We start from the raw sequence: 23,868 nt of genomic DNA on the forward strand, positions 1-23,868 counted from the left end.
GATAATATTACCAAACAATAATATTTAATGAGTAATGTATTAATATATTCTATGTAATATATGTTATACTTCCAATGAAATGATATATCCTTAATTATTTGTTAATTACAACTATTAATTTTATTTGCTTACCAACTGGAAGGTGAGCTCTGTGAGAATAGAGTACTTACCTCTTTGGTTCGCTGTCGAGTCCTGAGTGCATCGATGTAGCAGGCCTTCAGTAACCATGGGTCCGTTGAACAAATGGAAGTAAGTCAAGGAGCCTTCAAGGGTTCAAATCCTGCCTCTGCTATAAAAGTCATCTTTCCTTGAACCTTTTCCTTCATCTGTGAAAGAAAAGGATTTGAGCAGAGGCCCCTAAGGTTCCCTTCAGCTATAAAAAGGCTCGATCCCTGAGAAAGACATCCCTTCCGAACATGGCTGCCAAACAGAGATTCGCAACTGAGCATCTTCAAGGGTAGGAGCTAGTGCCTGCGTTTTGAGGACTGTCGGTTTTATTCTTTTCCTCTGTGGACAGCTTTTTAAAACACTGAGTGCCAGTGACTCTCCTTGAGCAGCCATGACTGGTCCCTGCCCAGCCCTCTGGGCTCTGCTGAGAGCCAGTCGCTGCCTATTCAGTGGCAACAGATATTTCGAGACCCATTGCATTTGCCACCGGGTGAAATGCCCTTGGGTCAAGATGGGCAGTCTGCCTGGGTGAGTCATTCTAGAAAGATAGGAGCCCAGAACTCCACCTTGGACACAGAGCCCACTGGAGCCAAGTGGGGCAGCTGCAGGAGACAGAGCAATGAACTTGTGTCTCCTGCACCATGCCTGATGCCTTGATGTGGAAGAACTGTCCTTCTTTGTGACTAATCCTCCACGGATGATATTTTGTTAAAATACAGCCAATTGAACATACTCTCAATTTCTCTGCCTCCTCACGGAGGGAAAAAACAGCATCTTTCTGCGGGCCACGCTTTGAGAGCCACTGCCCTGGGGGACGTAGGTCAAGGCTCCTTTTCGTTCCCACAGCGGCTGGCAGAAGCAGGTATTTTGTGTCCTGCCTGGGCTGGGGAGGACACTGAGGCCGGGCCGGGTTCTGGGATCTGCTTCCTCTGAGGGACGGGGCTGCCGCCGTGGTCCTCACGGCCGGCCTGGTCCATGTATGGGCAGGGCGAGAAAGGGAAGTGATCCAGAAGCCAGGGTGATGATAAAAAAAACAGCTCACACTTACTGGCCACTTATGCACGTCAGATGCTGTCTAGGAGCTCTACAGGAGCCCTGCCTGTTCCTCATCGAGAAACCCCAGTTTTACAAATGAGGAAACTGAGGCACAGAAAGATTAAGAAATTTCCCAGGGTCACCTGGTGAAGGAGAGATTTGATTCTCAGATACGGGCAGGGGGCGATGCCCTTCATCATGGCACCACACCGCCTCCTGGAAGAAAAAACAGAGTGGGCAGGGACGTGGCACAGTCCCGAATTCAGTCCCCTTACTCGACAGATGGGGAAACCCAGGCCCAGAGAGGGGCGTGAGCCAGAGCTCTGCCCTCCACCTTCTGCTCTGTCCCGGGATTCACTGCCTTCAGAGGATCGGTCACAGGGACCCCCTCAAGACTGTTAATCTGCTCATTCTGGGCTGCACGGCCCCTGTGAATGCACCAGGGTGGGGGTGACGTAGGGGGCCCAGGTAGGCACCAGTAGTGCCCTCCGCCCACACTGTTGGAGAAATGTCTTTGGCACGGACTCTCAGCTTCGGTAGAAGGTTCAGAAACTCTTCGCTCCCCCAGTCACCCGCCCAGGCTTCAGAGAAACAAGCCGCTCATCAGCTCCTGGATGTCACATTTCCTGTTTGTGTGCCCGGAATGAGGTACAGCTCTTGGTGAAAGGCAAGGGGAGGGGGGAGCCTTCTTACTGGAATTACCATTGTCGGTGATGGGAAGAGCCTAGAAGGCTGTACCTGAATGCTTCGTTCTGTAGCTAGGGACACTGAGGCCCGAGAGTGTAAGAACCTGTTCTACGAACTTGTCCAGGGAGCTGGAATCACAATGGTTGTAGGTTTGGGTTTGGTTTGTCCCTTGTTCGTTTGTCTGTTGAGGTGATAAAATCATAGAATGTGTGAGCTGGCAGAAATCTAAGAGGTGCCCCATCCACCTCCCTATGTTTTGCAGATGAGAGCCTGAGGAGGGGGTGGGGATGGGAGGGCACTTTCTGAAGAACAGAGTCCTGAGAAGAACTCGCTTTTTGAGTCAACATACAACAAATGCCATTGACTGCCGCCTCTCTGCCAGCTAATTAATCTCCGTCTCATGGAGAGATGTGTGTCAATCAAAGAATCACACCTAGGTGTCCAAATAGGGGTCAGTGCCCAACGGAAGGACGTAGGGTGCTACAAAGGAGAGTAAGAATAGAACGGGGAAGCCTTCCCTTGGGGGGTGACATTGTCATTGAAGCTTAAGGATGGGAAGGAGGGTGCATGGGTGTGAGGGGGCCGGGAAAGGTGTCCCAGGCAGAGGGGAGAGCCGGTGGCAATGTCTCGAGGCAGGAAGTGCCTTATTTTGTACATGAGAACGCCAAAGCCCAGAGATTGGAAATGAAGCTAGTGTAGTGCCTCAAAGAATTTTTCTTCCTGTATTTTCTTCATCTTTTCTTTAAAAAATTTTTTTTTTTCTTTTAAGGAGAGAGGCAAGAGACTAGCACCTAACTAAACAAAGGACTTTGTGGCAGAGCTGGAATTATCAGCCCCCCCCTCCGCCATTTCATGCCAAGGGAGTTTGAGAAAACCCTGTATCTGGTTATTCCCCAACTGTGTGCCTCTGAAAAAGACAGCCTTTTTGAGCTGTGTTTCTTCATCCGTGAAATGGAGCCCATCTTCCTTCTCTGAGGATTTCACCCAGACTCCCATGAAAGAGCTTTATGCTGGCCAATGTGGGAGCTAGAGCTGGGCTCCATGGGGTTGCTGGGCTCCCTTCGCCTGCCTTCCAGGGCCACCCTTGAACCCCAGGTCTGAAAGAGCCTCTCTTCTCCCTACTGTTCTACCGTAATTCTAAAACCTGCCACTCGGCATTAACTACCTTTGGCACTGCTCTTCAACGTCCCACCGAGACACGCGTGAATCTTGAACAGTGAACTAGGGTGCAAAGGAAGAAGCTTGTGAGCACCTACCATGCACCCAACATCTCAGTGACGCTTTACACAGGCGACATTGTTTAACCCCTACCATAGCCCTGCAAGGTGGGTGCCTTTCTTCCCATGGGTTGGGTAAGGACACTGCCTGAGGTCACATGGCCAGTGAGGAAGCACTCTGTGGGCAGGCAGAGGGCCCAAGAGCCAGGAAAAGTGGACCCAGGCGGTCTAGGGCGGAGGGTACCTTGGCAGGTAGACACATTGGCTGCCTTTCCAACCATTAATATCCTTGGAATATTTGGTCAACATTTATGTGGGGTGGGGGATGTTGGAGGGGGTGGATTTGCAGTGAATACAAAGGGACTCTTTTGGATTCTGAATCCTTTCTACCCAAGGACATCTTCCAGAAGCAGACGGGATAGAAATTCACTGACGAAGTCACTTCCCCAGCTGCAGTGCCTTACTGTCCTGGGGAAAACGTTGGCTGTCTCCCACTTTTCTGCAGCTTTCTTTCTGTCTTCAGTTTGCATTTGAGTATCTCCAAGCCAGACAGCTTCTTGGGAAGCTCATTAGAAGATTTATTTTGGTTCCGTTTTTATTTGAAACTTATTTAAATATAGATGAGGACAACTAGTCTTAAAAAGGGGAGGCAGTCTGCCTGTCATTTATTTTGACTGAGCAGCTTGGTGTATACTTGAGCTGGCATCCTTGAACTTGGCTCCTTGTATTAAGTACATAAAGTATTGCCCCCATTTACGTAAAGGACAACAAGGCATTTTTGGGAAGTGTCAGAGACCCACCAGATTTGTTTAATTAAATAGCTGTTTGTCTGGTTTCGGGAGTAATTTATTCTCGTTGTAGAACATTTGAAAATGCAGAGAAGTGGAAAGAATAAAGTGATTAGTCGGCCACAATCTTGTCGCACACAATTCACCATTGTCACCGTGCCGATCTAGTCCTGGCTGGTATTTTTTTTTTTTTATTGTGGTGAAATATCCATGACATAAAATTTACCATTCTAACATTTTTTGAGTGTACCATTCAGTAGCATTAAAGACACTTACATTATTGTGAAACCATCCCTACCGTCCATCTCTGGAACATTTCCATCATCCAAAACAGACACTCTGTCCCCCGGAAGCAATAAACTGCTCATTCCCTCCGCACCCCAGGCCGTGGTATCCCCCACTCTGCTCTCCGCCTCCAGGAACTTGACTACACACCTCATCTAAGTAACATCATCCAGTGTTCGTCCTTTTGTGTCTGGCTTATTTCACTTGGCACGTTTTCAAGGTTTATCGCCGTTGAAGCGGGTGTCGGAATCTCGTTCCTTTTCAAGGCTAAATAATACTCCATTGTATGTATACACCATATTTTGTTTATCCGTGCATTCATCAGTGGACTTCTGAGTTGTTTCTACCTTTTTGGCTATTGTGAATAATGCTGCCTAGACATTGGTGTACAGATCTCACTTCAAGTCTCCGTCCTCAATTCTTTTGGGTATAGAGAATTCCATGTTTAATTTTTTGAGGAACTGCCATACTTGTCCAGTAATTCTTTTTTTTTTTTAATTTTTTTTCAACGTTTATTTATTTTTGGGACAGAGAGAGACAGAGCATGAACGGGGGAGGGGCAGAGAGAGAGGGAGACACAGAATCGGAAACAGGCTCCAGGCTCTGAGCCATCAGCCCAGAGCCCGACGCGGGGCTCAAACTCCCGGACCGCGAGATCGTGACCTGGCTGAAGTCGGACGCTTAACCGACTGCGCCACCCAGGCGCCCCACTTGTCCAGTAATTCTGATGTATTAGATCCAGAGCTGAGATCATAGCCTTTGTGCAGTTTGGTATCTGGCTTTCTCATTTAATGTTCCATTTTATTAACTATTCTTCAAAAACTTTTTTTAAGTTTGTGTAATATTCTATTGCATTGCTATCCACATTTCCCCCCTCCACTCATTGATTTCTGGACCACACCAAAAGATTTTAAATCATGGTGGTCAAAGAAAGAGCCTGGTAAGCAGGCTCCATGCTGTGTCCACACCTGTTTGAGAAATATTCAACAAAGATAGGTTAACTGCCTTTAAGGAATTAAAAATTTTCTCTTCGGGGATTCTTGGATGATCAGCCAATTCAGTAGTTTTAAAAGTTCTTTCTACTCCGGGTAGCCAGAGTGTCTGGGTGGCTCAGTTGGTTAAGTATCCGACTTTGGCTCAGGTCGCGATCTCACGGTCTGTGGGTTCGATCCACACGTCAGGCTCTGTGCTGACAGCTCAGAGCCTGGAGCCTGCTTCAGATTCTGTGCCTCCCTCTCTCTCTTTTCCTACCCCGCTTGTGTTCTATCAAAAAATAAATAAGCCTTAAAAAAAATTTTTTTTTTTAAGTTCTTTGTAGCCAGGGTGCCTGGGTGGCTCAGTTGGTTAAGCGTCCGACTTTGGCTTGGGTCATGATCTCGCAGTTCATGAGTTTGAGCCCCGCGTCGGGCTCTGTGCTGACAGTGTGGAGCCTGGAGCCTGCTTCGGATTTATCTCCCTCTCTCCCTACCCCTCCCCTGCTCACGCTCTGACTCTGTCTCTCAAAAATAATAAATGTAAAAAAAAAAAAAAAAAGTTCTTTGTAGCCAAGGAAACTTTAATACAAACATAATGGTGCATAGAAGCACAGCATATAATAGCAAACAGATAAAAGGGAAGATGAACTAAAGAAGTGTGGATGGGGGCTCAGAGTTCTGCTCTCTCGGCATCCCATCTCCCCCTTTGTGGTGTCTGAGGCACTTTGGGAGATTCACGGGTTCTCCAGAACACAATTTGAAAAACCACCAGGCTGACCCGGTGCCTTTATTTTAAAGAAGGGATGACATCTCGGGACTGGAAGGGACTTACCTGAGGTCAAGTTCATTCTTGTACTCATTCATTTTTTTTTTTTTTTCTCAACATGTAGCACCTACTGCCTGCATGTTGGAATCACTTAAGAAGCTTGTAAAAATAAGGTTCCGGGGAGTCTTCTGGACTCCAAGGCAGTAGATGTAGGGAGACACCAGGACTGGATTCCTTGCTCCGCAGTCCACACTGGGCAATGTGGGGTGCTCACATTCCAGCCCCCTGCATTGTCGCTTGCTTGTCCTTCAACCCTGAATGCTGTTCCCCACCCACTCACCCTTTGAGGCCCAGTTCAAACGGAGCCCCTTCCTCTTTGAAGCCTGGCTGCCCAGCCCCGTGCAGACGGCTTACTCCTTCCTCTGTGGCCCCAGAACAGAACACATCACTTCCATCCCTACTCGCACTGACTTCTTTCCGTCACAGGTAACAAATAGTTCATTGCTTCCAGCACCGGCTCCCCGACCAGTATGTAAGCTTGTGTGGTCTCTGCATCCCCCACAGTTCCAGGCACACACTGGGTGCTTTGTGATTATTGACTGGAATTGGATCTGGTACACACCCCGTATTTGGAGGATAAAAAAAATCAGATAGCAACTTATGGAAGGTCATGTAGCCCATCAGAGCGGTGTCTGGACTGGCACCAGGTGTCCTGAGGCTCAGCACTCGGCACGGGCCAGCTGGCAAAGAGGACAGCTGTCTGGTCTGGGCAGGGAGCGTTGGCCCCGGCTGCCCTATCCCCGAGTCCGATAATAGCCCGGATTTTCTGAAATCTAGAAAGTTCTGCCTGGCTTGTGATTCAGTGTGCCTGTTTGGACGCCTGCAATTTACTTTATAAACCGTAAGCATATAGAGGATGGGCTATCACGTTAGCGCTATTTAGACGGAGCCAGTGCCCAGATGCTAAGAAAACAAGTCTAACGGGGGAAGGCCAGCTAGTCGACCCTCAAGGAGGCATAGTCTGGGCCTGGGGTCAGCCAGCATTATATCCAGAGGCAGCCGCTACAAACCCTCCTATGATCCCAATTTGTGATCCACAGCTGATGCTTTTCTAATGAGCACACTGGACACTAAAAACTATGGTGTTTTTTTTGGGCGGGGGGAACAAGTGACTTGTTTATTACGATGAACGTTATCCAGGGGCTCACGCTGCTGACGTCAGAGTATTTATGCTAGTTAGATATCTATGATGTGCGGATGGGCTAACGTAGCGATTGTTCTCTCCCTATCCTTGCGTGAAGATGACGTAGGGTCCCTTACCCTGTACCAGCCAGGAGCTCTGGGTTCTGCGGGATCGCTGGGCACAGAACCCTGCCTCTGGAATCCTGGCAGCCACCTTTGCCATGGGCGCCTTTGGCATCCGGAGAAGCCCATAGACTCCTTCTGAGAATGTTTGAAAATATAAGAAATAAAATGAAATAAATGGGATTATAGAAGAAACGAGTCGAGTTGAACTCTGGTTATGAAAATATTAAGAGTCGGGGTTGAATTTCAGCCCAGCCCAACAGAGATCTTTTCTCATCTGCAAGATGGGGATGATTTCGGCACCTGTCTTCACAGAGGGCCGTGGGAATTGAGTGGTGGGTGTCCTGTGCTCAGAACACAGCTTGGCACGTTGTGTGCGTTCAGCACAAAGAGTGGCGTTTGTGGTTGCTACTACTGCTGTTATGAACTATTATATAAAATACAGATTCCTGCCCTTCAGGAGCTCACAGTCTGGGTTGGGAGAGTATGTCTGTGTGAACTAGTAATTAAAAGGAGCCGTTAAGGTGTAGACGAAAAGCCCGATGAAGGGCTAAGAGGAGCTCAAAAGGGAGTGACGTGGCTTCTGGCTAAAAGAGTACCAGGTAGCGGCCAAGCTTTGGGGCCGGCCAGGCTTCGGTTGGTTCTGGCTCTGACCCTTAGCTGTCGGAGCTGGGCGAGCGGTACCGTCTCTCTGGGCCTCAGTTGTCTTTCTCCGTAAAATGAGGTAACAGGAGAATCTACTGTACAGGATGTTGTGAGTTCCACCTCCTCTCCTCCAATGATGGATTGGTTAAGTCACATGTCCTTTACTGCATGGACCACATCCCCCTGCTCGTCTTTCTGGCCCACCCGCCCCGGCCGGTTCAATCCCTGACTGCAACGAATCAGGCAAGTTTCCATCTCTGCCCCTGTCCCCGGGCTGGGGAATGGGACCGGGTGGCTGGCTCAGTGCCAACCCCGGCAGGCTTACAGTGCTGCTTGGCACCCTGTGCCCTTACCTCCCAGCCAGTGTCCCCTCCCAGTGTCCACGGCACCTGCTGCTAACCCGGAGGGCTCTCAGGCTGCAGCCCCACTTGCTCTTATCAAGTGATCAGCTTCTTCATAGGAAGGGAAGGCCTTAGAGAACAACACTCTCAACTTCCTTCTCATTCTTTTCAAATGTAGCTGAATGCTCACCTGTCTTCGGGTCTTAAGGAGAAAATCTCTCCAGGACATTAAAGAAATGTTCTTGCCTCCCTTTTACTTGTCTTTGTTCATGCATGGCCCTCACTGATGAGGACAGTGAAGGTTTCCCAGAGAAGAGGGTAGACCTAGAGAAGCTCCTGCTCTGTGTGAGATGGGCAGTGTATCAGTCAGGATGGAGCAGGTTATACTGCAGTAACAAACAGCCCCTAGATCCTAAGGGCCAAACCCGTAAAGGCTGATTTCCTACTCTCATGGATATGAGCATCCTGGGCCAGCTGGTGGCTGTGCCCTTCACTCACAGACCCAGGCTGATGGAACACCTTCTTTTTTTTTTTTTTAAGTTTATTTATTTATTTTGAGGGAGAGAAAGAAAGCATGAGCAGGGGAGGGGGCAGAGAGAGAGGGAGAGAGAGAGTCCCTAGTGGGCCTTGCATTGTCAACGCAGAGCCTGCCACGGGGCTCGATCCTATGAACCATGGGACTGTGACTTGAGTCGACATCAGGAGTCAATGCTTAACCAACTGAGCCCCCCAGACGCCCCTGATGGAACACCTTCTTGTATGTAATCTAGAGCACAGAGAAAAAAGAGCCCTAGGAGGTCTTGGCAATTGAATAGCCCGCTCTTATTATACTGGTCAGACTAGTCACTAGTCCCTGACCCCAAGGGCCCCAGGAAATGAAATCCTACAGTGAAGGGGGAGAGTTGGACATATTTGGTGGAACAGCATTAATGACTACCTCAGTGGGATATTCCCTTCTGTGCCTGAGGTTAGCAGCCTGGGTCGTGCAGACAGAGCCTTGTGAGTGCAAGGAAACCACACCCAGAGCAAAAACCCCAAAGCCACTTCTCAGCCGGCTGCAAAACTGACAACATCTCGGGGGGAACAAAAGCAGAAGCTCAGAGAAGAAGCTGTGGCCACGAAGAGGGCAGGTGATGCCTCCCTGAGAGCTCTGGGCCTTAAATTCGTGGGGAAGGCAAAGGCAACGGGGTCGGATTGGGGAATTGATGTCACATTTGTCGTAACAGACCCATGCGATGCCTCTTAAGTGGAGCTCGTAGTTAGGTGGTTTTGCTCCATTCCTGAGCTCTTTTTACGTTTATGCTTCGGTGAGGATGTTTTTTCCAAATCGGATGCCTCGCTAGCTTCAGGCCATCCGGTGCTCACCTCTTCCCAGCACCGTCTCTGTGCTCACATCAGCAAGCCCACCATGGCCTCCCCGGATCGTTCAAGAACAGTGGAGCCGGGGAAAGGGAAGGACAGTGATGTGGCCATTCCTGGCAGAGGCTTCTGGGGTTTTCTTGGCCACAGATAAGGACACTTGGGAAGAAGACGGTTGACTGCAGCCTCCAGCCCCTCCCTCAGCCCTTCGATTTCCTGTGCTGTGGTTACAAGACATCTCATCCTGGAGAGATGCCAGACACCTGGGTACCAGCTTGGGTCGCCTTACTTCATGGCCAGGTGGCCCTGGATCAGTCATTTATCACCCTTGGGGCCTCAGTTTCCTCATCTAGAAAATGAAGCAGCTCGGGGTGCCTGGGTGGCTCAGGTGGCTCAGCCAGTTAAGCATCGGACTGTAGCTCAGGTCATGATCTCACGGTTTGTGGGTCCGAGCCCCACGTCGGGCTCTGTGCTGACGGATCTGAGCCTGGAGCCTGCTGGGGATTCTGTGTCTCCCTCTCTCTCTGCCCGTCCCCGGCTTGCACTCTGTCTCCCTCTGTCTCTCAAAAATAAATACATGTTAAAAAGAAAAGAGAAAAATGAAGCAGCCCAGAAGACTTGGGGGGCATGCTTGAGAGTAGAGTGACCCTGGTCAGTAAGGATGTTCCTGCAGCCACATGGGAAGGGTGGCCTGTGAGATTGTTTTTTCTGATTCCGCTGGAAATCCATGCAGCTCAGAGTAAGGGAGTGACTGGATGTTGGGGGGCTCCTGTGTCTTTTCTGTCTCAGGACATTCCCCTCAGTTGCAGAATGCCTTTCGTGGCATGACGCTTGGTTTCTGGGCTCAGCCTTGCACTGGCGCTCCATGAGGGAGAGGCCATATTGGCTAATCCTTGTAGGCCTAGTGGGCCGAACAGTGCCTGGCACGAGGTAGGTGCCAATATTGGCACGAAATAAATGCTTATTTAATGAACGAATAAGCAAGCGAATACACAATTCCCTTCCACTTTGACTGAATCAGTGACTTTCAGACTCCCTACGGGGAAGAAGGAGGTTGGAGACGGCCTTGGCTCCACCCAAAACCAGCTTCCAGGACAGTCACCTTGGCCAAGTCACCTGCCTCCTCCTCTGCCGGTGGAAAAGAGCAGCGCTTACCCTGCTTCGCGGGCTGGGGAGGCTCCAGCAGGTGGGAAGATTTGAAAATGCCCCACGCAAAGGAAGGGCTGGTGGTTTTTAGGACACGGGAACATGGTACACTCTTTGGGGACACAGAGCAGGTGATGCCAGAGCCTGTGAGGGGGAGGTTTCTGGAATAATCATTATTAGGAGTGGAGTAGCTGCCATTTACTGGGCACCTATTCCAACGTCAGGCCCTATGCCTGGCGCTTTATGCGCGCCATCCCGTTCACCGTGGTCGAAGAGAAAGGCAATGTTACTCTCACTGTACAGAGGAGAGAGACCAAGTCTCAGAAGGCTCGCATGATTTGCGCAAGGTCACCCATTCAGTCAATGCCGGGCCTGTCTCACTCAAATGCAGGCTTTCACCTCTGTGCCACACTGCCTCCTACCACTATGACGAGGCTGAGACAGACCTTGTGTCTTAGACATCAGTGATGATAACACGAGCTCCCTCTTCCTAAGTACCTGCAAGGGACCAGGAGCTTTATACACATCGTTGCTCATCCTTTCAACAACCCAAGGAGCAAGGAATCGTCCCTGTTTTACAGATGAGGAAGCTGAGGCTCGTAGAGTGTGAAGTGATTTATCCAGGGCCAAAATAGCAAAAAAAAAAAAAAAAAAAAAGTCAACAGGGCTGGGATTGGAGTCCAGACCTGTCTCATTCCAAGAACAGGAGAAGAAAAAGCCACCTCAACTAAAAGTTGTTTTGTTTCATTTTTTAGCTTATGGCTAGAGTTCCTGGAACCGCACCTTTTGAGATTCATTCTTGGAAGTTTCAAGCCAATTTATTACAAGAGACCTAAGAAAACCTAATGTTGGGGCGGGGGCGGGGGGTGGAATAAGGCAAAACAACCTCAGGATTTTCCAGTAAATTCTTAGCCTCTGAATGCCTCCTGGCCTGCACAGAGGAAGGAGGGAGAGTCGAGGTGATCCCAGCCAAGGCACTGAGCAGGACAGGTTGAGGGCAGGGGTGGAGCAGAGGGACACCTGGAGGGACTCTGAGCAGCTGCAGGAAAGACTCTGGGCGCTGGAGAGGGGGATCCTAAGGGACCAGCAGGTGGTAAACACAAGCCCCGGATCCTAGCTGGAAAGGATCTTGAAGAGGACGTCATTGAACTCTCTTTATTCTATTGAACAGGCGTTACATCATAGTGACCCTATGATTTATCCTCCGGACTGGCACACTTTTGAAAGTGCGAGGGGACCCTAAAACATCAACCTGTTAACTGCTCCCCGACGGATATAAACCAGAACCGTCCTAGGGAAAGCAGTGTGAATGGTCACCCTGATTTTGCAGGGCCTTTCTTGCCCACACCAGGCAAAGGCAAAGGCTGCAGAAAGGCAAAGCACAGGTAGTGGAAATAGGAGGACGGTAAAAACAGAATAAAGCAACAGGAGAGGGACCCTGATGTGGTCAGGAGCCCTGACTTCGGCTGGTGGACGTGTGTGAGGGCCAGCCTGGGTAGTCTGATGGCAGTAGCTGACATCTACAGATGGCATCTGGGCGTTTGTGGACACACGTGTCCCTCTCAGCAGACTCGGACTTGAAAAGTGGAGGCAGTGGGTCTCATTCATTCTGTGCGGCGTGTGTCCCCGTCCCAATGCGGTGCCTGGTTCCGAAGAAGTGCCCCCCAAATGTCTATTGATGGAATAAATGCTGGTGGCATGGCCAGGGGAGATGGGGTGTGCGGAGGAAAGGGTCGGCAGCCCTGTCTCTGAGGACCTGTCAGGTTCAGCGGGGAAGACGCGGATGCACGGACAGGCAGAGCTTATTGGCTGCGTGATCTTGTCCGGGTTCCTCAACCTCTGAGCCTCGGCTCCCTGGCCGAGATGGAGAGGATCGTCGCTGACCACAGAAAGGGTCCAGTGAAATGGTGTATGTAAATGAATGGTGGCCTTTATTGCTGTGATAACGTTCTGGGAAGCAGGGATCAGTTCCACACTGAAAAGATGTGCCTTAGAATCAGGGAAGCGTAGAGATGGGGCAGAGTTCCCGCCACTAGAAGCCTCCAAGCAGGGGCTGCCTGGTGTGGATGCCGTAAATGGGTGGCCACCTTTGGGAGGTAGGCTGGGCTAGCTGGACACAGTGGGGCGGGACTCAAGCCGGCCCCCTGAGAGACAGGCTCTGCCCTGGGAGGGAGAACAGGACCCAGGCGGAGACAGGCCTGCAAACATTCCCTTCTCTGCCTGTGAAATGCTTCCTTGCTGGTTCCAGGGCCTCCCGTGGTGGCCGAGGGAGGAGAAGGCCGCGTGGAACTTGCCTCTCAGCGGTTCTGATGCTCTGATCGCAGCCAGATAAAGCCTTGGATTAGGCACACCTGTTGGCTCTGGCCTCCTACCCAGAGGGCCCCTCCTCCACCCACAGGCTGGGGCCTCCCCTTCTGTGTCCCCTTCTGTCTGAAAGCACCAGCCACCCCTGTGCAGAGGCCTGCAGCCAGGGTCCGTGGCAGGCCTTGAGGGGTGCCGAGACCCCCCAGATGCAATGCAGAGTAAGAGACACTAGCCCAGGCTTTTCGTCTGCCAGGAGGCGGGAGCTGGCGTGGGAAACAACCGTGCACCCTCCAGGAGAGCTGCCTGGAGTCGGAGGCAGAGCTGGGAACAGAACCTCCCTGCCTGGCACTCCCTGGGAGCCTCGGAGAGCAGCAGCTTTGCCCACGCACATGTTTGTGGCCATCTCCTCCCTAGGCGGGAGGGGGGGGAGGGGAGGGGCTCAGAGGCGGTCAGATGGGAGCGTGGCGCCGAGCTGAGAATCCAGACGGGCTCCCCAGACTCAGCTCGCAGCCCTCACGCTGCTCTCTTGGCTGTACTGGCTGTGTCTGGCTTTCGTGATTCCTTTTTTTTTTTTTTTTTAAAGTTTATTTATTTACTTAGAGAGAGAGGGAGGGAGAGGGACAGAGAGAAAGAGGGAGAGAGAGAATCCCAAGCAGACTCTGCACCGTCAGCGCTGAGCCTGACGCGGGGCTCAAACTCACGAACTCATGAGATCATGACCTGAGCTGAAATCAAGAGTCAGACGCTCAACCGACTGAGCCACCCAGGCGCCCCCATGATTCCTTTTGTTCCTGGCTCCACCCCCTACCTCCTTGCGGTGCCCTCCACCCCCACCCCTGGCTTCAGGGCAGTGCCTGTTAGGGACGCCCCTCTCTGTCTTCTGTGCTTCCTCTGCCTCAGCACCCAGCGGACCTGCCCGCTCTTGCCTGCGTACTGACAACTCCCAAATCAGACTCCTCCCAGCCTCGCTGCTGAGCTGGTTCCAGCAGGTTCTTCGAACCCAATGCGTCTAGAACGGGGCTCACCGGTTCCCCCCACTCCCAACCTTACACACCATTCTTTAGTAGGAACATCGTTTCACTCCGCCATTTACCCAGAACTTGCAGAGTTTGCAACGTCAGCCAGCACCCGGATCGCCGAACTCTTCGTGCAGACACTCATCCTGGGCCCGCACTGCCCACCCCAGGTCCACGCCTGGAGGGGCAGGAACGACACCCACGTCTGCCTCGCTCTCTTCACCCTACTGCTCACTGCGATTATTGCTCTCATCACTGCCTTCCATTTTTGGAATAGTTAACATGTATTGAACACACAGGTGCCAAGCGTGTGGACCAGGCATGCGTCGTAGCCTACAGGGCCGCATTGAGCATGGGCTGATGTCATAGGCACTTTCACTTTGGGCCAAAACATACGGAAGTATCTGCGCATGGACTTGACATTCTGGGAGGAGAAGAACGATATTTAAAAGATAAATAAGGAACCTATGAAGATAAAGTCATTTTTTTTTTTCAACTTTTATTTATTTTTGGGACAGAGAGAGACAGAGTATGAACGGGGGAGGGGCAGAGAGAGAGGGAGACACAGAATCGGAAACAGGCTCCAGGCTCCGAGCCATCAGCCCAGAGCCCGACGCGGGGCTCGAACTCACGGGCCGCGAGATCGCGACCTGGCTGAAGTCGGACGCTTAACCGACTGTGCCACCCAGGCGCCCCGATAAAGTCATTTTAAATCCGGGAGTTGCTCACCGACAAGGCTGACACTTAAGAGAAGTTGAGGGAGAATTTACTTCATGTAATCCAAGCTCTCAAGGTGCCCTTTCCTTCATTTATCTCAGACAGCTGGTGCTTTCTTATCTTCCAGCAACTTCCACCGTCTAGGTCTCCGATCTCACCAGGACATGGGCCAGCAGCCTCCCCGTGGGTCTCCCTGGCTGGAGATTTTCCTTCTCCCGCCCACCCTCGCCCTGCAGCCCAAGTCACTCTGCAGAGCAAATCAGTAACTCTCTTGCCTAATGTCATTGAAGGGTTCCCCAGAACCCTCAGGATGAAATGCAGATTCCTCGGTGTGGTGAGGCTCCGACTCCTGGTGATAAGACTCTGTGTGGCCCTCCAGCTCCTTTCTCCCCACCCACCCACTCCGTCCTCCACCCTTAGCCACTCCGGATTGGAGCTTGTCAGTTTCCCGACTGCCCGTGTCCCCCAAAACTTATCACCAGCCCACGCACCCTGTCTCCTTTGCTTTTGCACAAACGGAAGCACCTCTGCCTGTCCTAGGGGCACCCCTCGATCCTCCCACAAGGATGCTCTTCCACGCTTGTCCTGCCCCTTTTCTGAATCTTCAAACCCTCTCTCTCCTCGGCTCTGTCCCAGGAAGGTTTTCCATCCTCAGCCGGCCCCACCAGCTGGCACCCTCTCTCCAGCCCTTCCCGGGCAGGCTGCTGGAGAGAGGTCCTTACACTTACCGTTTCACTCCCTCGCCTGTGGTTCATTTCATGGTGCCTGGCTACAGATGGAGAAATGGAGGCACAGAGAAGTTAAGCCAGTCGCCCAGGATTGCACAGCATAGGGGGCAGAGCTAGGACTCAAAGCCAGGCAGCCTGGCTCCAGAGTCTGTACTTGTACAACCACCACTCTCTACAGCCCCTCACCCACCCCACGAGGTGAGGGAGGATGATTATCCTTGACATGGACGGAGAAACCAGCCAACTGGCTCTGTCGCTTACAAGCAAGAGTGTCTTTTGTGACAAATTTGGGATGAATCAAACGCTGACAACCTGCAGCCTTTTTGTTCTTTGTCAAGAATACCTCGTCCTTGCGGGCAGGATCTTGACCTTCATTGTTTTTCCCAACCGGAAGTGGTCTTGGATGCAAAGCCAGGGATTCCCACACCTGGGCTTACAGCCACCTTGGCCACAACTCTGAGGCCCTGCCATCCTGCCTTGAGGTGTGGCCAGTGGACAGGTACTGAATGCTGGCCTCTAACTGATAGATTCGTGGGCTGCCGGGACTGGAAGGAGCCCTAGCGACCATCGGATGATGAGATTAGCCAGCCCAGCCGGCCCGGTGGTGAGCCCTTACCCATGCAGCCTCTGGTCTCCTCTGATTAGCACGTCCGAGGCTCATTTGCTAGGTTCTCTGCCTCTCGATTAAGGAATGACCGCAAGTGTGTGCCCCTTTGTTTTGAGGGTCTGAGCATGACTGTGTCAGGGAAGGAGGAAAACCATCTTGGATCTTTAGAAGTTAAACGTTCTGCCTTCTAGGTTTGCACACTGTGTCGAGCTGTGGTTAACCAGCCTGGAGACTCTAACTCCACCAGCCTGCTGAGTGTTCCCCGCTGGAGGCAGCTTAGGGGAGAAAGCACAGCTCCTCCGACTCAAGGTCCCGCTGTGGACCTTGAGCAAATCACTGAGACTCCCAGAGCCTCCTTCTGCTCCCCGACCGCTTTGTGGGTGACCCCGAGGATCACCGAGAGAGGCTGATTTTGCAAATCGTGAAGCGGGAGCCCCTTCTGACCTGTGGGAGGCGTTTGCTTGTGAAAAGGACCGGCTTATCTTAGCGTCTAGGCTCTGCTATCTTTACCTTTCGCACTGACCATCGCTCCAGATTTCTAGATCGTGTAATGCAGCAAATCCTCCCTGGACCTGTAGGGAGGTGCTCGGTGATGCTTGGTATTTGTGGCGGGGAACCCAAAAGAAGGAAAAAGTAGGGCCTGTGGCCCTCAAGCCAGGGTCAGGGGAAGACAGAATAAGGCAGATAAGGCAGTTTTCAGCAGAAAGTTTTCTGTTGGTTTCTGTTCTTAGCATTCACACAGAAAAGGCACATTTGTGATGAATTTTCACCAAGTGGACACCCCTGTGTATCCACTACCCAACTTAAGCAGCAGCATGACCGGCCCCACAGGAGCTTCTCTGGGCCCCTTCCGAATCTCAGCATCACAGACGGATTTGCCTGTTCTCGAGCTTTACATAAAGGGACTCATCCAAGACTTCTTTCCCTGCACATGATGGGTGTGAGATCCATCCCGTGGCTGCTAACAGCTACAGCTGGCTCATTCTTATTGCTGTGCCTGGAATCCCGCTCTAGGACCTTACCGATCTGCTCTGATGATCGTCTTTGGGGTTGTTTCCAGTTTTTGCTCTGCCGTGAACGTCCTGGTCTGCGTCTCTTGGTGGGCTTATGCACATTTGCCGTGGTGTCCAGACCAACAGTGCAGTGATGGGTTGCCAGGTGCGCTTTTGTTCAGCTTTACTAGATTTAAGCATGTTGTTGGAACTTCAGGTGCTGAACGCTGTGGTCAAACAACTCAGGCCCCCAGAGGAGGGGCTGTGAGATTTTGTTAACAGCAAGCTGCAAGTGGCTGGATGAGGCATCGCTTGGTGGGGCTCCTGGACTTTGGCCCCCTCTCCTAAGTCTGGGGTTGCCAGACTATCCTCGCGGGAGGTGAGGGGTGTGGGGCCCCTCGGGAGGGCCGGGGTTGGGGCGGGGGGCTCTTTGCGCTTCCTTTCCCTGTTTCGGCCAAAGCAGTTTGTACGCTCCATCTTGCACGGTGGGGTTCTGAGAATGACTTCCTGTGGGTTTTTTTCTTTTTCTTTTTTTTTTTTTTTTTTATAAAAGTTTCTAGCTGTTTTGACGTTTGAGAAATCCACTGTTCTAAGGTCCTTTCCAGCTGGAAAATTCTATTTTAGGAGCAGGAGGTGGGTGTGGGAAGGGTTAAGCATTATTCAGCCAAAGCGCAGGGTTGGGCCTCCGTGACCTTTTAAAGTTCTTATAGCTCGGTTTTCGATGCGGGAGATCTCATAACATTCTATAAAAATAGTGTTCAAACAAAACAACTTCCGAGGTTCAAAAGATGTGGAGGAGAGGCTCAACCTTGAGGAACGTTCAGGTGGCATTTCGACTAGAGTCTTGAGGACTCTCTCCTTCACCCACCCCACCCACCCCTGCATTTTTTTTTTTTTTTTTTTTAGACCTCTCATTGGCTGTTCCTTATAGTAGTTACTTGGGGTTGTTTGGATTCAGAACAGTTCCCATTTCTGCCAAGGAGTGGGTGACGTGGGCGGCCTGTGTGTCCCTCTGAAGGGTGGTGGCCTTGCCTCCTCCAACGCCAGGCCTAGTTTGGGCCTGTAGTTTCCCCCCGGGGAGGGAGGCCGGGCCGTTCGTGGGCCCAGAGAGAGACGTCTCTGCCTTGGCATGTACCTCGGAGTCAACAGGCCTGATAAACAGCCCACTTCCTGGGGCCAGCGAGGAACAAAGCCCCTGGCTGCTACGGGATCTGTCTCCCCCCCGCCCCCCTTCCTGAAACAGCTGTTTATTCTTTTGACAGGAGTTGGAACACAGCACCTTCCCCTTCCTCCCGGCCCTGCCTCCTTCTGCAGAGCGGAGCTCAATAGAACTTTGTTGTTCTGCCTTTTACTCTGCGGGGAGAGAAGCAGACGATGAGGTATGTCGAGATGCTGGAATGATTTACTTCTGCCTTGTCGGGGTCCATGGGGGAGTTGCGAGCAGGGTCTGGCAGGGAGGAACCTCCTTCTCCCCTGCCCCTCTTGCTGGTGCCCTCAGTAGTTCTGGAAGAAGACAAAGTCCTTCTCTCCCCCGTCTAGAAGCAAGAGCTGGTGGGATGCTGGCTCAGAGGTTTCACTGTAAGTTCTGCTTTATTTTGCTCCCTCCCCCTGGCAGGACCTCACGGGGCTGTGGCTGGCTGGTGTGGCCACGGCCTGGGGTTTTCTCTACAGGATTCAGAGTGACGATGCGGAGGCAGGAGGGCTCTGGGCTGACGTTGAGGCAGAGCCCCCTCAGGGCAGTGCAGACACTTCGTTTACCTTATTTCTCTTGGAAAAAAACCCTTGCACAGTAACTCCGGAGCCAGGCAGTAAGGAAAAGGTGGCTGGATGCAGGCTTCAGATTTCCTGGAGGGGATTCAAGAAAAGGCACCACAAGATGGACTTCAGAGAACAGGTTGTTCCGTTTGTGATGGCTGGAGCGACAATTAGCTGTGTATTTAGTCTGAGACCTGACTCTTTGTTTCCTCCGTCTGTGTTTACTCTGACCCTCATAATGGAAAACATCACTGGAAGCAGCTTTCTACATATATATTTTTTTTCCCCACAAATTGCACCATGTTTCTTCCAATGGGGAGCTCTTCCCTGTGATGCCCACCATTTTAGCAGGGGGTGCGGAGAAAGTGGCACTCCCCTCCGGAACCCCCCAGCACCACCCCCTTCCAAGAGCTGGGCCTGCGAGGCCAAGGGTCTGCTTTTCAAAGTCAGCACCGCCCCTCACCCCAGTTCTTCTGGGTGAACGCAGTAACCTCAGTCTGTGTTAAACCTCAGTCTCCGCCACCAAAAGCCACGACTCTGGACTCTGGCCGTGACGAGGGATGAACAAGGGGGGCGGGGAGCGAGGAAGGCCCCAGCCGACACACAGCAGGCGCCTGCCGAGGCTCAAGCTGGTCTATGCTGTGTGACAGCGGGCACGTTACTTAACCTTTCTGAGCCTCTACGTTCCTATCTTTTTTTAAAATTTGTTTTTAATGTTTCTTTATTTTCGAGAGAGACAGACAGAGTGTGAGCAGGGGAGGGGCACAGAGAGAGGGAGGCACAGAATCCGAAGCAGTTTCCAGGCTCCGAGCTGTCAGCAACAGAGCCTGACATGGGGCTTGAACCCACGGACCGCGAGATCATGACCTGAGCTGAAGTCGGACGCGTAACTGACTGAGCCACCCAGGCGCCCCTCTGTTTTCCTATCTTTAAAACGGGGATGACACTAGAGTAACTTCACAGGGTAACCGTGGGGCTTAGCGGAGAGACTACTGGGAAAACATTTGGCCTGGGGCCTGACCTAGTTCCTCTGGGGAGCGTCCAAGGGCCTGAAGTTTATTCCATTTTCAGAGCCGTCTTCAAGAGACAGAAGGCAGAGTTGCACCCACAGTATTAGGCATGGAAGTGAATACTAGGATATGAGAAGAGATACCACAGCAAATAACAAAAACTGACAAATACTTCAAACAGGAAAAGACCCAGGAAAATGACATCATAATAAAATGACGTGAAAACACCATAAAAACCATTAGTAGTGCTTAGCTGTCTAATGCACCTGTCATCGTTTGGCTGCATAGTCTTGGATGGCCTCTTTGTGTTAGGATGATTCTGCAGTATCATTTTCAATAGAGACCAAAGGGAGACGAATCCGTCTGGCCTCTGGCCTGGTGAATCGACCTTCCTTCTTATCACTGAGACTTTAGAAATGTCTCTTCCAGCTTCACAACTTAGTGTTGGTGGTGACGCATCTGTAAATCTTTCGGCTGTTTCTCACCCAGAGAACCCAGCTCTTTGATCCTAGATGGGGCAGGGGTAGGGCGCGAGGTGGCCCCTCAGCTGGCGCAGAGCTGCATGGGGTTCGAGCCCCTCCTCTTGGGACCCAAGGGGGGGCGCTCCTGGGTGCCCAACAGGGCGCCTGTGGGGCAGGTTGTTACTGGGACCCAGGTGGGTGGGCAGGTAGTGGGTTCAGTCCCCCGGCCCCACCTGCAGCCCCAGGACAGGCCCCAAGGCTGGAATGATCCCCTCAGACAGCGGCAGCACTCTTTGCCTCTAGGAGGCCTTCCTGACCCACCCGCCACCCGCAACAGAAGGTCAGGCCCAGGCTTGCAAGGGGGCAGGACACCCAGGCTTCATCAGCTTCTGAGTAAGTCAGCCTCGGGGCTCAACACGTGCGGGTTGGTGCTCCCGCCATGCTGTCATCGCGTCAAGGAATCCACACGGGCCACGGCACCAGGAGCTCCTGGTGGGTCTCAGTGAACTGCCTTCATAAGCCGAGACTTCAGCTCTCTGCTTGATTTCTCTTCCATATCCCGGGTCCATCGACGGAAAGCCCGTCGTGGGAAGTTAAGTCCACAGAACTGGTTTCACAGATGGGGGGACGGAGGCCAGAGAAACTCGTGATCCTGGGTTACAAAGCCGGCTTTGTGGAGGGGCTGGGGCTGACCCATAGGTCCGTTACACCTACGAACCTCCCCTTCCTCGCCTGCCCGCCTGCCTCGAGCACCAGGCAGGGGGGGCAGACGCGATGAGCAGCAGGGTCCCAGGCTGCAGGCAATGGGGAGGGAGCGCTGAGCACAGTCACAGTTCGCGGTGGGGGGTGGGCTCACCCTTGACTCTTCTGGGGGACCCAGACTCCCTCAGGTACAGCACGGCTCTGCTCTAGAGCACGCATTTTAGAAACTCTCCCATTAGAAAGCCTCAGCGTCCTGACGGCTGCCAGGTGTGGAGCATTTGCTGACCACCAGGCACCATGTGCTTCGTATACACGATCTCCTTCAGTCCTTTCTAGAACCCCGGAGGAGGGTGTTTCAAGCTCCATTTTGTATATGTAATTAGGGGCTCAGACTACTCACCCAAGGCAGACATCCAGGACCGCTGACTCCAGAGTGTCAGTGCTGGTCTAGTTTCCTCCCGGGTCTGAGCGTCCCCGAGGGGGGTGTGGAGAACTCGAGTTCCGTCCAAGGTCATGAACACCCAGTTGGTGCCTGTGCCCCTCCCCTGTCCCCTTACCTGAGTTGTGTTCTTGTGCAACACTTGTCACTACCTGACCTGGATCCTTTTGAGTCTCTTGACTTCAGTGCAATATTCCAGAAGCTACTAGGCTCGCAGAAGCAGCTTCGCAGGGAGGAGGGCTTGGGTTCCCTGGGCCGGGGGAGGAATCGGAGGCAGAGAGGAGGATTTGTTAACCTGTGGGAAGGTTTGCTTTCCTCCAGCACTGCTTTCTCCCTGCCCAATTCCCGTTCTCCCGAAATAATGGCTTTTCCAGAGCTTCTGAGTGCTCTGTTATTCAGCTGAGACGTTTACCTTTTCCCCTGACACGAGATGGAGAAAACATGGTTCACCAGAATTCCTTTCAGAGAGGAATTCAGTTTGGAAGGAATACCTTGACTTAGCCCAGTTGGGGTGTAATTCTGAGATTCTCTGAAGGGTGCGTGTGTGTGTGGTTGTTGTTGGGGTGGGGGGCACAGGATGGGGTGGGTATGGAAGAATTAATTTATGGGTCACACTTCATGTGGGAGCCGTTGTGAGGGTCGCTGTCTAGGATTGGCCCTGGGGCAGCCCGTGCCTGGGGTAGGACAGACTTAGGGAAAAATCACAAGTGTGACAAGAAGGCCTGGGAGGTGGGGGGGGGGGGGGGCCGGATTCTGGCAGAACTGGCTAAATCTTGGGAAAGGAGGCACCCAGGTGACCTAGACCTACACTCTCCCGTGTGAGACACGGTGTCAGTTTTCAGCAGGTCCCAGTTCGGTGCTCTACCCTTTACACGAAGGAATGTAGAAGCCATCCCACATTTCCTGCTTGGTGGGTCAGATAGCCAACCACCAATTTTCAGAATTATACAGTTTTGAAAATTCTGAGACAGAAACATAAGAGAAGGATTTTTAGACCGTGCTGACTGCCAAATGCCTCACTTGTGTCCAGAGAGAGAAATGAAAATGTTTTAAAAGCTCTATTGGCCACCCTGCCAACCCTTCCTTCCCTGGGGACTTGGATTCCAGATCCCAGGAAGCATGGATACACCCATTTCTAGTGGCTTGCTAAAACACGCAGTATTGGGTGGGGGGTGGGGGGGGGGGTGGCGCCTGGGTGACTCAGTCGGTTGAGCGTCCGACTCTTGGTTTCGGCTCAGGTCATGATCTCACAGGTTCGTGAGTTCGAGCCCTGCATCAGGCTCTGTGCTGACAGCGTGGAGCCAGCTTGGGATGCTCCCTCTTTCTCTCTCTGTGCCCCTCCCCCGCTCGCTCTCTCTGTCTCTCTCAGAATAAAGAAACTTAACAAACAACAACAAAAAAAGACCCGGTATTGGCTCACCCACTTGGCCTCCAGGCGTAAGTCTCCAGCAAAACATAAGCAGGTTCAAGCGATCTCCAGAAAGATACGGGCTTCGAGGGTTGCCTCTGATGCTAGTGTCTGGAATTAAAAAGTTATGCGCATACTGGGAGAGGGGGTGGGGAGGTGTGTCTGATTTGGGCGCTGCCCAGCGTGTCATTGTTCTCCACGCCGGGAGTTGGGGTGTTCCTCGGTTTAGCGTTCAGTGTTTCTTCCACCGGGAAGCAGTTGGCGTTGGATCCTCAGCAGGTGGCATTGATAAAGCTCGGGATGCAACGTTGTCACCTCCTCCGCACACACAGGTATTGTAGCAGGACTGTAACAGGGCCCTGGGCTCGATCGGAGAAACTCCGGGTGCCTCCCGCTTCCCAGGAGCTCTTAATCAGGCTGTGGCACCGAACAGATGGATAAACCGTTACAGTCCCCGATCTGCATTTATTTGCACCTCGTTGTTTAACACGTTCTTACTCCTTTTCCTCATATACGTTTTGAGCTCTTACCGAGTAGCAGGCACCGTGCTGTCCCATTGGAGCCTCCCAACAGCCCATTTTATGGACACCGGTAACCAGAACTAGCATTTTGGGGCGCATGTATATAGCGTGAAGCGCAATGTGAAGCATTTTGTGGACGTTACCTCTTGCAATCATCACCACTTCCATCCCCGTTTTAGAGATGAAGGAACCAATTCAGTTAGCGATCCACAATCCCTTTTCTGAAACTCTGGGGCCAGGTATGTTGGGATTCAGAATTCTGGGGGGTGCAGATAATATATCGTGTATTATGTAACGCCCATAATTGTGTATTATGCTGCACGACGTAATGAAATCCATCAGTATTTCTGCAAAGAAACATGTAAACAGCATCACCAAGTGGGATAAAGATTATAAATAGCCTCATATCAGTTAGGATCTTGGTGCCAATTAAATTATAAAAAGGCCTTTGGTCCTCGGAGCTTTCTGGAGCCGTGGATGAGGACCCGAGGA

The 23,868-nt window shown here is 51.9% G+C and overlaps 1 protein-coding gene across 4 annotated transcripts in view; it reads left to right on the forward strand.

Annotated features, from left to right (window-relative positions):
* The window catches only part of GGTA1 (glycoprotein alpha-galactosyltransferase 1 (inactive)), a 57,523-nt gene that overhangs the window by 11,182 nt on the left and 22,473 nt on the right, over positions 1-23,868 (forward strand). For 3 of the 4 annotated variants that reach the window (XM_047830056.1, XM_047830053.1, XM_047830054.1), the window contains exon 2: positions 18,343-18,459. In XM_047830056.1, the coding sequence (XP_047686012.1) occupies positions 18,455-18,459 (5 nt within the window). In that variant the 5' untranslated portion in view covers positions 18,343-18,454. Of the gene's footprint in view, positions 1-18,342; positions 18,460-22,737; positions 23,616-23,868 lie in introns of those variants that run through there. The other variant, XM_047830055.1, reaches the window with a different exon arrangement.

Source organism: Prionailurus viverrinus, chromosome D4, assembly GCF_022837055.1.
Source record: "Prionailurus viverrinus isolate Anna chromosome D4, UM_Priviv_1.0, whole genome shotgun sequence".
Classification (NCBI taxonomy): domain Eukaryota; kingdom Metazoa; phylum Chordata; class Mammalia; order Carnivora; family Felidae; genus Prionailurus; species Prionailurus viverrinus.